General features: G+C 41.2%; 2 protein-coding genes across 18 annotated transcripts in view; one reads left to right on the top strand and one right to left on the bottom strand.

Moving 5' to 3' along the window:
- Positions 1 to 11,584, bottom strand: part of Rab3-GEF (Rab3 GDP-GTP exchange factor) — a 33,991-nt gene that overhangs the window by 20,286 nt on the left and 2,121 nt on the right. For 6 of the 17 annotated variants that reach the window (XM_089476054.1, XM_089476051.1, XM_089476046.1 and 3 more), the window contains exons 2-7: positions 5,030 to 5,194; positions 3,915 to 4,318; positions 3,277 to 3,796; positions 2,635 to 2,996; positions 2,174 to 2,300; positions 305 to 337 (exon numbers count right to left, since the gene is read on the bottom strand). In XM_089476054.1, coding sequence (XP_089332180.1) covers positions 305 to 337; positions 2,174 to 2,300; positions 2,635 to 2,996; positions 3,277 to 3,796; positions 3,915 to 4,318; positions 5,030 to 5,152 — 1,569 coding nt within the window. In that variant the 5' untranslated portion in view covers positions 5,153 to 5,194. The remainder of the gene's footprint in view (positions 1 to 304; positions 338 to 2,173; positions 2,301 to 2,634; positions 2,997 to 3,276; positions 3,797 to 3,914; positions 4,319 to 5,029; positions 5,195 to 11,584) is intronic. The other 11 variants (XM_089476048.1, XM_089476055.1, XM_089476056.1 and 8 more) reach the window with 5 other exon arrangements.
- LOC108619139 (uncharacterized) lies at positions 1,372 to 3,129 on the top strand. The gene has a single exon (XM_018015504.2). The coding sequence runs from the start codon at positions 1,576 to 1,578 to the stop codon at positions 2,002 to 2,004; it is 429 nt and encodes a 142-aa protein (XP_017870993.1). The 5' UTR covers positions 1,372 to 1,575; the 3' UTR covers positions 2,005 to 3,129.

Raw genomic sequence — 11,584 nt, 5'->3', positions numbered from 1 at the left:
AATATCCATATATACATAACTAATTAGTTAAAGTTGCGAATGAATAATACTTTTTGGGGATATATGTATGTCCCTTTTGGGTTTAAAATATGACTGTATGCATGCATTTGTTTATATGTATATAGATCAGATTAGACAGGTTAGTGGTATAGGTATTGTTTATAGTATAATACAACAATCGACAGCAGTATTATATAGTTATTTGTATGTACAGAACGCTTGTAACTCAAAAGTTCATTATGTAAATGATAAAATGTTATAAGAAACGTAAGAATGTTATTTAACATATGTGAACGATATTTACACCAAGTCCAGCTTCATCCATAAGTAGCATAGCCTGCAGTAGTAGTAGTAGTAGTAGATGTTGTTGTTGTTGTTGTTGTAGTTGTTGTTGTTGTGATCAAGTTTAACAAATTCGTATAACAGATAATGCATGAATGTTAGAAGTAGAGTAGTACAGCGTATTAGCGAAGTAAAAGCCACAAAACGATAGAGACAAATACAGAGTGGTCGGGACGAAGAGAGAGATAGAAAGAGAGAGATAGATAAATTGAGTGACAGTGAAGGCGAGAGAGAGAGAGAGACGTAGAGCAATAATAGTATGAGAATAAATGAGTATAAGAAAAAGACAAAGAAAAGTTATGCTCAAATCATATATATGGACTTCTCTGTAAGTGTAACTCCAAGGCGATATAGACAAGTATTATATATAGATATTACATATGTTTAGAGCACAATCATACAAAATTGGGTAGAAGAGGCAAAACAAATTTAAATAGTACAGTTAATCAACGATTTAAACCGCTGAGCAATCGATATGCGAGCTTCATTACATCGCATATCGATTAGGTTTTATTATAGACGATCAAAGCGTTTTCCATATCAAGATATACACTTATATATAATATATGACATTGTATATATGTATATACATACACACATATACATATGTATATATACAATAGGTTTAAGCGGTTGTGCGGGTTTGAGAAAAATGTGTTAACAATCATTTAATAAAATAAGTGACTTTTCTAGTCGCAGATGCCCGACTAGCTAATACCCTACGCCCACATTGATATAGAATATATATATATATACATCAAATATTTTATCTTTAAGACCTTAAGACATTTGTGTACTTGATGATACAGATTAGGAATTTCTACATATTTTACATATTTCCTTCATATAGGGATTCTAAACAGATTTAGGGAATATATATATATAGGTATATATCATACACATTATAAACAATTTCAATGGGCACAGGGCTTTCACATGAATATGTTAAAATAAAACAATTTGAATAGAGTATGTTCCTTTCCGTTGAGATATCCTTATCCATTTGCTCAGTTGAGTCATACGAAATATCATGCACGACTTAGCTGTCAGTTTTCCGTTCCCCCTGCCCCCATTCAGAACAAATGCATACGTAACATTAGAAATTTTGTTTGTGGTATTGTTTCTTTTCATCGGAAATACCCAATTTCCCGATAGTTAAACAAACCAAAAACAGCATAATAATACCAGAGCAAAAACAATAAGAAGAAGAAATAGTTACAGATACAGTTGAATATGTCAAGACGTAGAATTGCCACCATGTCTACAGCTGAGGGCACATCTCTCCGAAATGCAGAAGGCATACGAAAATTCACCAACTCCATGGACCCGCGCTTGGATCAGCTGGTCGTGTACAGCTCCGTGCTGGAGCATTTGCTGCAACAGAAGCGCCACTTTGAGCAGGAGCGCGACACGGAGCAGCTGCGGCTCGAGCGGTTCAGGTGCGAGGGTGTCAAAGATAATCGCATTCGCGTGCAAATGCAGGTGGTGAAAAAGGTGCAGAGCATGCTCCCGAACATTGTCTTCAAGCTGCGCAACGAGTACGACAAATTCGATCGCTTTCTGCATAGAGAGAAGGGACTCCAAAACATAAATCTTTCTCTTTACGACAAAGGTCTGCAGTTGCTGAATTTGTGCAAAAAGAATCTAGAGCAAACTTTATAGACATGGCTGCACTTCCGTTTTCGCATATTCCCACGCGAACCCACTCTCCACCACACGCACACATAGCCCATGGTTTGCCCCAGCTCCCAACCAACCATATGGATAAGCTTTAGTAGAAGTCTCAATGTATTTCAATTGATCCATTCGGCGAACCCAAGTAGGGGCTTACCTGCTTCAGATGATTCTTCAGTATAGTGCCCTCCGGTTCGGGCAAGGGAGGTATCTCATCGTAGCCACCCGTTGGTGGTGTCAGCTTGGTAGAATCCAAATCCACAACCCATATATCATCGGGCAGCCTGCAATTTAAGAGATGACTATATTCGTTCTGGATACCGTATACTATAGAGACTATACTATTAGAGACTCTTAGACAGACCAGACATTGCCGGGTAATAAGCAACACCCTACCAGGCAGTGCCGGGCACTTCCAGTCTCTAACAGGCATCGTCGACTATAGTGGACACTACAAGGTACTACCGGGTACTATCAGGCAAGGATCGACTGGTCACTAAGTGAACAACTACGCCTAACCAGACATTACCTGGCACTACCAAGTACCACCAGCTATAGCGACAGCAATCGGGCACTATATCAGGCATTACACCATTACGGGCACTACCAAGCACTTACCTGAAATTCTTTTTATAGATTAGAAAGGAGGCTGGCACACCGATGACAAAGGGCGTGGGCGCGAGCAACAGCTGCTCGGCACAGCTGAGGCATGTGGGCAGCAACGGTATGACTGGGAACATATACTCCAATGGGTATAGCATTGTTACGAACGCCATTACCGACATGGAGAGTGCATTATAGTCGCGCGATTGGAAGAGCACCTTATTCTCCAGCATTATCAGTGTCCACACCTTCAGACAGGTCTCCACACCCAGCAATTCCAATGGCAAGTGCAACGGAAAATCAACGAGCGAAAAGCGCGTGTGATCCGGCAATGCAAACAGCAACGGTTCGTGTACAGTGGGCGACAGCACCTCCACCTAAAAGGGAAAAATGAAACATATTCATTAATAGCAAGTCCAATAGATAATTGTAGTGACTATTGTTTAACACATATCGAGTGCTCTGTAAACAGATATTATTTGTCAAAAATAGAGAAACGACCACATTTCAGTCGACTTGCGTATTTAATGGGTTGTAATATACATGCTCAAAGGAAGAGATCTAGCTAGATCTAGCTACAGACTTGAAAGACTACAATCAGACAGTTCAATTGTTTTCCTATCGGATATATCTCTTGTTCTATCGACTTCTATTTACCTCGACACGCGTAGAGCCTGGCACCGGCACCGGCGTAGAGAGTAAACGTAATATCCACGTCTCGATCTCCCGCACATCGTGCAGCACAATGGAGGGTGTCGCCTCACTGACGTGCCCCGTCAGCACCGTCCACACGTTGTCCCGATTGAGTTTCTGTGAGGCGCCCACACGCTTCGGCGACGACGACTCGTTGCAGGCGTCGATGAGCTTCTTCAGAATGAAGAGGCACTCGCGAAAGGTGGTGAAGAATGGATGATGTGATATGATGCAGAGAGATGTTAGCGATTGATTGCGCAGTTTGGTGCGCTTACGTGACGCCCGTGGCGATGGTGAATGACTGCCGCCCGATTCCGAGTCAGCCGATGGTGCCATCAGGCCCAGTTTGGGCACTGAGGAGGCTGGATGATGATGCGAATGAAGACGCAGCTGGTCAGAGTCGCGACGCGAGGTCAGTTCACGATCCGAATCACTGGGCGCTACGTTACTTCTGTAGTCGCTAGAAGTAGTTAAGAGGCCGTAACTATTATGGAAGTGGTTTAAAAATCGGTTAGATCATATAAGCCAAAAGCGTATTATAGCCAACCAGCATTAGCAGCAGCACCCCGCCGCCTGTCTGCCTGCGCTGCGCACACACTTGCCTGCTAAACGCCGAGTCGGAGCTGCGCTCCATGCTCTTACGCCATGACTCCCGCCGAAAGGCGGATGAGCGCCGGCCACGCCCACCGCCACCTGCACCACCAGCAGCGCCAGCACCATGACCGCCCCCAGCACCATTGCCAGCCGCACCGCCACGCTCAGCGCCCGCCGCCGAGCAAGGTCGCTCAATGGGTCTGTAGAAGTTGACGCAGATCCCATAGCGCGTCTTGCCCGAATCCTTGTCCGTCAGCGCAAACACAAACGAGGTCATGTCGCGTATGGCGGAGCCAGTGCGTCTTGGTCCCACGCTGGTGCAGCCTTCCGGCTGGCAAAAGTACACCATGTCCAGTGGCAGCGGAAAGTCGGCGTGATCCGATGGCGGATAGCGACGCAGCAAATCGGGCACCTAAACAGCAGACAGAGAATAGATCAGATTACTCTAGTGGAACCGTTACGTCTAATAGATACCCTACATTGAGCTCAAGCTGTGAACTAGATTCACTTCTGTATATAGAGCTGAATTGAAGGAGTTAGACTATTCAAGGACCATGTCCATAGGTCTCACACTCATCGATATATGCCCAAATAGCATAAACTACATATCGATATTTTAATAATTTTAGTAACAGTTAAATTTCCGATTTAAATTCAGAATTTCAAAGGAAATACTAAAGGACTTATTAAATAGATATAAATATATAAAAGTCCTTTAGTATTTCATTCGATATTCTACATTGTCTGTATATACAAATTGAGAGAATAAGAAAGAAGATAAATTTGTTTATGAGAATCTGCAAATCAAATTTGAAATTTCGTATGCATAGCTCTGCAAGCTTTGCGAGATTGGAGCTACGGGCCAGGCAATTGACTGCAATAAAAATAAAAGCACAATATTTGCTTTGGGCCCACACACACACACACACACACACATCAAATTAGTCTGCGCAAATAAACGGCAGGTATTGCTCGGTTCCTCTTCTTTTGATTTTGATGAAGTGCGCAACACACAGACGCTATCGATGACATACAGACACATTATGATATTCTAATGAGTGTAGAGGGTATAATAGGTCATAATTTATGCACCCTTGACAGCGGCTATAATCAACAGACTCACCTGCACCGGCGGCGCCTTGCTGCCCTGCATGCCCTTGGGCATTGGCGGCGTTGTGTGGGCACCCACAATGGCCATGTAGTCGACGAGGCGCGGGCATAATGAGGCGCGCTGTTGATCCGACATTTTGGGTATACTCACTACGCACTACCCTCGCTCGTTGGGATTCTGTAAGTAAGACAAGTGGGAGAGAGGCAAAAGTCAGAAGATGGAATCAAAGATAAACAGCATGAGCAATTAGTGGGGAGAGCCAAAGAGGCAAGGCCGTAATCCATTAGCCACAACGCGTAATCAAGTTAAGCTACACACAAGGCTGCCTTTCACTAAGCCGTAAATTCAATTTACCGCTCAACGCAAGCGCATGTTAGCAATTAGGGCTTAGAGGCAAGCTCCCTATGCCGCTGCAGCATGTTTCTCCACAACATGTCCTTGGGCGTGGGTGGGTGGGGGGTGTGGCATGCAAAATATAATGAAATTAGTTGCCTCAAATGAAAACTTGCTGAATAAACAAGTGAGCTTAGTCAACCAAAAATATCCTCGAGCTGCGAATTTACAAATTTCTCGTATGTATGTATATGTATATGTATGTAGGTATATGTATATGTATATTTATGTATATGTATGTATATGAATGTATATATATGTATATGTATGTATATGTATATGCACATATGTATTTGATATGAGATATTTAGATAGATCGATTTCGAAATTCGTAGTTAAAGCTCTATATAAAAAAAATTAGCATATTAACAATTATCAATGAAAATTTAGATAAAGTACTTAATCTCTGCAAATACTGACAAATAGGGAAAAGCCTTAAGATCAAATTGACTTTACGACTTCAAAGAGACACATGAGATTCGAGCACAATTATAGAGTAAGCACTACATATTATCCTAATTGAAGCTGAACCTCGCAGCATCTGACTAACGGTACATAACGCATTCTTACCCACCTCAACTGTAAGAAAAAACTTTTTGTATTATTAGTATTACTATTATAATCATCACCATCTTTATAGAATATATCATAAATATCATTATTTATATTTCTCTTTAGTATTACTATTTTGTACTATTGTTATAATCAATATCATAATATAATCATATCATAAGCTTTACTACCTTTGTCATTACATTTATCATTATATTTATATTTATACTATTATCATCAGTACCATCCCCATTATCATTATGATAAGTATCTTCAATATTATATCATTCGCATTTTCATTATCTTTCTCATTGAAATTATCATTTCTATTATCATTATTATTCTTCTTATTGCCATTAAACAGTCGCTGCTTCAGCTGCTTCACTCTACCAGATAATCCGCCAATTAAACTGTAAAACAAATTGCTCAACCACAAGGTCCATACGTTAAATCCATCCATTCAGTTAAGCTGTTTGAAGTTTTAAGTGCCTCAGATGAGAAGCTTTCAATTAAATCTCTAATAATTGCAATGCAAAAGCCAGCGAAGGCGCGAAATTGAAAACCGTCGGCTCAACATTTCCCTCCAATTACTGCATCGGCAGATGGGACTTTCATTAATAACGCAATGCAAGGCGATACCTAAGTTGTAAAAAAAAACGAGAGGTAGAGAGCGGGAGCGAGAGAGTGGAGTGTGGCAGCGAGATAGATGTGCGTCAATCGGGTTGCTAAGAAAATAGAAAATGGCAAACTTTGACGCGCAAATGCCTAGACAAAGCCAAAGGAAATGTGCTTCTGATTGCCCTGAGTCCGCACAAGTTTGACCTATTGCATTTGCGAAATCTTCGAGTGGGTGTAGTTGGGTGTTGGCTTAAGCAAAGTCTTGTGCCAACTGCAAAGCGCAGTGCAGTTGCGTGGATTCCGTTATGTGAGCCGCGGCTTCATCGAAATGCAAAGAGAACTCTGCCAGAGCGAGATTTTCCAGTTGATTCTTTGTATTATTCATCACATAAATCAACGACCTGCAGGCAGGTCAAACCAATCAGTCTAAGGACCAATCATATCAAGTCAGTGGCCTGCTAATGACCTTGCTTTATAGGGACTGTGGTGGAGGGGGATGCCTGCTGCAGTAGCACTGTACGGCTAGGTGGGATTGACGGCTAAAGCTAAAGCTAAGGCCAAAGCAAAAAGCAGAAGGCACAAAATAAATAAAATTCTACAGCGCAAATTGCAAATTGGCAATCGCATTGACGTCACTCCCCGCCGAATGGCTAACAGATTGAGCCAGGGTCCCGGCAAATGAGCAACGAGTAATGCGAAATTGAAAATTGAATGAAGAAAAAATGTGGTTGAGGATGTGAATGAACAAAGTCAAGGCAGGCAGGCAGGCAGGCACAAGTTGTGGCATGCGAATGCAAATGCAAATGCAAATACCGAGCTCAGCTCGAGAGTTATGTGACTTAGATGATTGGCATGACAGAGAAATTCATTTGACATGATTGGCATTCCAGTTAGTACAAAAGGGAGATGCTCTGCGGAACAGAGATAGAGCAAGGAAGAGAGACAGAGAGTAGGAGAGTGGGTGAGTAGGAGAGTGGGAGAGTGGGAGAGATAGAGGGTAAGCGTAACGTGCATGTGGCAGAGAATGAGACCTTGAGAAACTCTTGACAAGCTTAGCACAGTCTCAAGGGCAGCTCATGCCACATTGCGTAAAACGCTGCTAGCTAAAGCAAGGTAAGGTAAATTGCTCAACTACTGCATACCCTATAAATCATATTCACATATGAAATGAATGAGATCTTGCTCCTGCCTCACAGAATCAGTGAAATATTCAAATATTACAAAGAGAGAAACCCAGATAGTATGTAAAGAGAAGAGAGAAGCTTAAGCTTAATAGGGAAGAAAGAATATGAAACGGGAATAGCATAAGTGAAATTATAATATAAAAAGAGAGAAGCCTAGACAATATACAAAGAGAAGAGAGAGGATTTGAGAATATTAAAAGAGAGAAGTTTATTCAATATGAAAATGAGAAGAGAGAAGCTGAAGCACTGGAAAATAAGAAGACTGAAGCGTAAGCAATAAGAAAGCATGAGAGAGAAACTTAAGACATATGAAATGAGAAGAAAGAATCTATAGACAGAAGTTGAAGCAAAATGGAACTAAAAGAGAGAAGCTAAAGTAATATGTAGAGGGAAGGAAGAATCTTGAGCAATATGACGAAATGCGAAAAACACATCTTCAGCAATATGACAATGGGAGAAGGAAGCTGAGGCAGTATAGAAACAAAAGAGAGAAGCTAAACCAATAAGGAAAAAGAAGAGAGAAACTTAAGCCTTAGAGTGCTGCAACTCTCCTGTCAATGATAAGGATATACATAGAGTAAAATTTTATCTATAACTTGCAGATTCGCCTCGACGCTTCGATTTCTAGCAAAGTAATGGAGATTATCATGCATTCCATCTTCTCTTATCTAAATGTTATTTATAACTATGTATATCAACGCGTTACTTTGTGCCACACTGTTTATGTATGCTTCAACGGAGCGTAGCTGCCAGCTCTGCCCCCCTCTGCTGGGCAACTTTATTATGCAGCATGTTTTATGCACTCTCAAGGATTATCGGCGCTGGGCGAGGGGGCGCCAAGGGGAGGGGGAGGTGGGTGTCGCCTAGGAGACTGAGAGCTGGTAAATGTAGCTGGGTATTGTCGAGCTGCAAGGCTAACTGCGTGTTAGCCTTGCAGCTGACAATTTTCATTACTGCGCAAAGTTTTTATGCTGCAGCACAAGGCCAAACGGATGCGACCCTCGCACGGTCTGAGTGGGCGAACGGCATCGCAATAAACGTAAGAAGACCGCAAAAGTCGTGGCACATGTCATGGCTAATCATGTCAAGGCTGCAGCTTCTCTCTATCATTTTGTTCTCATTCTCTTGCAGCGCAGGCATTGCAGTGGGACTGCAGCTGAAGCTGCAGCATTCGCAAATAGAGCATCGCATACCACTTGCCACATACGACATGCCACATGTCGCATGCCACATGCCACTCGCCAGTTGGTCGTCAATTTTGTTTAATGGACACAGACTCCGCGTCTGGCTGGAAGCTAAACGCCAACGCTTTCAAGTGCTGGCGTCATCAAGGACTCGCGCCAAGAATATTGCCAGCGACGCATTTCAATTGTTCAGCAACGTACCACCCTGCCCCAGCCCCTGCCATGCCCCAAGCCGAACGTTAAAAATAGCCAACAGCAAAACTGTCATTAACCAAATAAGAAAAATATAAAAAGAAAACACGCTCTTATGAAATCATCATCTTCATCTCATACAAACGAGCACAATGAGGATGGGTAGAAAGCAAACTCCCTACGGAGCCCACGCAATCGGAGCATATTCGTCGAGGCAAAAGGGTTTCTCGATGATGTGGCCAATTAACCATTGTTAGATAAGTTTACCCTTTCCAACCAAATAATAGCAAGTAAAGCCAGAAAAATGGAAATGCACGACAAGCGAATGCCTGACGCAACTACAAAATATGCATCGCATAAACTTTTATTGCAAATCGATATTTATCGATATACATATATAAAAATTGGAATAAGCTTTTAGTTGTAGCCACACAGTCGTATATCATAGTCCATCATATTCCAACTATGTTAGGGTCATATTTACTACACACACTTTCAAACCATGCCCATTAAACTCGCTCCACGACTTGCTCCATTTACTCTGCTTAGCTACAAGATATACATCACATAACCTTTTAATATAAATCAATGTTAGCCCATGTAAAAAAAAAAAAAAAAAGAAAGGAAAATAATAATTATTTTTAGCTGCTAATTCCCATATCAAATTCCCCTACTCCAACTACTTTAGTGTTATGTTACACACATTTTCAATACATGCCCATTAAAGCCCCATCCAAGACTTGCTCAATTTACTGTTTTGGGGGGCCGCACTGTCCTAAGTCAATATAATGCCGGCCTAATCTGAGCCGTATTCATTTTCACATCATCAATATTAAATGCGTTGTCAAAAAAATTCTCCCATGAAACTTTTCACGAAATGTGGGTCGTACTAGTCAAATATTAATCCTAACCTAAATTGCTTCTATTTAACTATGATTAAAGGCTATACCAGCGCCACGCATATGTTGGACTAAGTGAAACGCTAAATGATTTTCCCATGATTTCAGTCATCAATAATAAACAAATAAGAGTGTTTCAGTCGAGCGAGTCCTGAGCACAGATGCTATTCCATTCCTTTAATGATTTCTTGAATTCATATGTATGTGTGTACCAAACGACACACGCAAACCCCCCGTTTTCTGAGAACTCTTCTACTGGTGTGTACTTCATGGGGTCTGCCAGACCTCCTTCTCCAATGAGGAGACAAAAGCAATTTCATCAGTAAAAGGCATTCTCAAAACGCTTTACAGTTCTGTGTTCTCATTAAAGTTCTTTGAAGTCCAACCATTTCCACATTCGAATCATATTAAAGATTCCCGGAAGCCAGTTCGCTTTAAAAATAGAATACAAACGCATCATTAGCTAATGGAAGGAGAAAATTGAAAGATAGTCCGCAAAGTAAATGAAAAGTTTGCAAGCTTCTTAAAGTCTTTGGGTACTTTTCCAATGGCCGCATTGCATAAGCCATCAAAATTAAGAGCACAGTACTGAAACGAGAAAACAAACAGTAAAACAAGAAACAGGAAGAAGAAGAACGATTGCAACAATAACGACAATCTGACAAAAACATATTCAGACTGCCAGCGAAACGGAAATGACAAACAAGAAACTCAGGAAACCCAGGAAAAGCAGGGACAGCGGAACAAGTGAGAAGAATGGGCAACAGCAACAGAGAGAAAGAGAGAGAGTGAGAGAAAAAAAAACGGGAAATATGTCACAATAAGCTTGACAATAAAACTCAAATGCAAGCAACTGCGCATAAGGAAGATGGCAAACTGTAAGGCGACAAATGAGGTAGATGGCAGAAATATCCTAACAAGTGATTAAAAAAAAGTTGAACTGGAAATTAGAACAAGTAAGAAGGCTCCAGTCGAGACTGCTCGACTAGGAGATACCCTGAACCCTCCAAACTGATATTCTAATCATTCTGGACTTCTTTTATGCACACATACATACACATGCACGTATAAGCACGCGCTTTGCAAACTGCGCAGCTAGCAGCGGCTGCGCTTGGGCTGCACTGCAGTGTGGGCAATATAACGAGAATTTATTTGTTGAATAATTTCTTTTGTAGACATACGATCTTAATGAAACTTTTAGAGCGTAATCATATGGCTTAAATGTGTGTACATTTCAAAGCACAAGTCTCTAGTACTTGAAATGCGTTTTTTACAAATTGGGGGCGAAGGGGGCGTGGTATCCAAAATCTGTAAATTACAAAATCTTTGTATCCATTAACTTTATATACAACGCAAATTTGAAGTCTCCAGGTCTAAAAGTGTTCAAAATAAGCTGAAAAAACATTGTCGATTTTTCGATTATTCTCGATAAAAAAGTTATCGGATGAGTTATCGAAAAAATAAAGCAAACTTGTACTGCCTATGGTATACACGAGTATGCTTGCCAAATTTCAGCTCTCTAGCTCTTATATCTTCTGAGATCCT

The sequence above is a fragment of the Drosophila arizonae genome, chromosome X, assembly GCF_054131065.1.
Source record: "Drosophila arizonae isolate 15081-1271.41 chromosome X, UAZ_ARI_1.0, whole genome shotgun sequence".
Taxonomy (NCBI): domain Eukaryota; kingdom Metazoa; phylum Arthropoda; class Insecta; order Diptera; family Drosophilidae; genus Drosophila; species Drosophila arizonae.
The sequence above is the reverse complement of the archived record's forward strand: the minus strand, read 5'-3'. Positions and strand labels throughout refer to the sequence as shown.

Excerpts from the sequence above, each read along its gene's own strand:
- LOC108619139 (XM_018015504.2), top strand. The coding sequence starts at position 1,576 with ATGTCAAGACGTAGAATTGCCACCATGTCTACAGCTGAGGGCACATCT.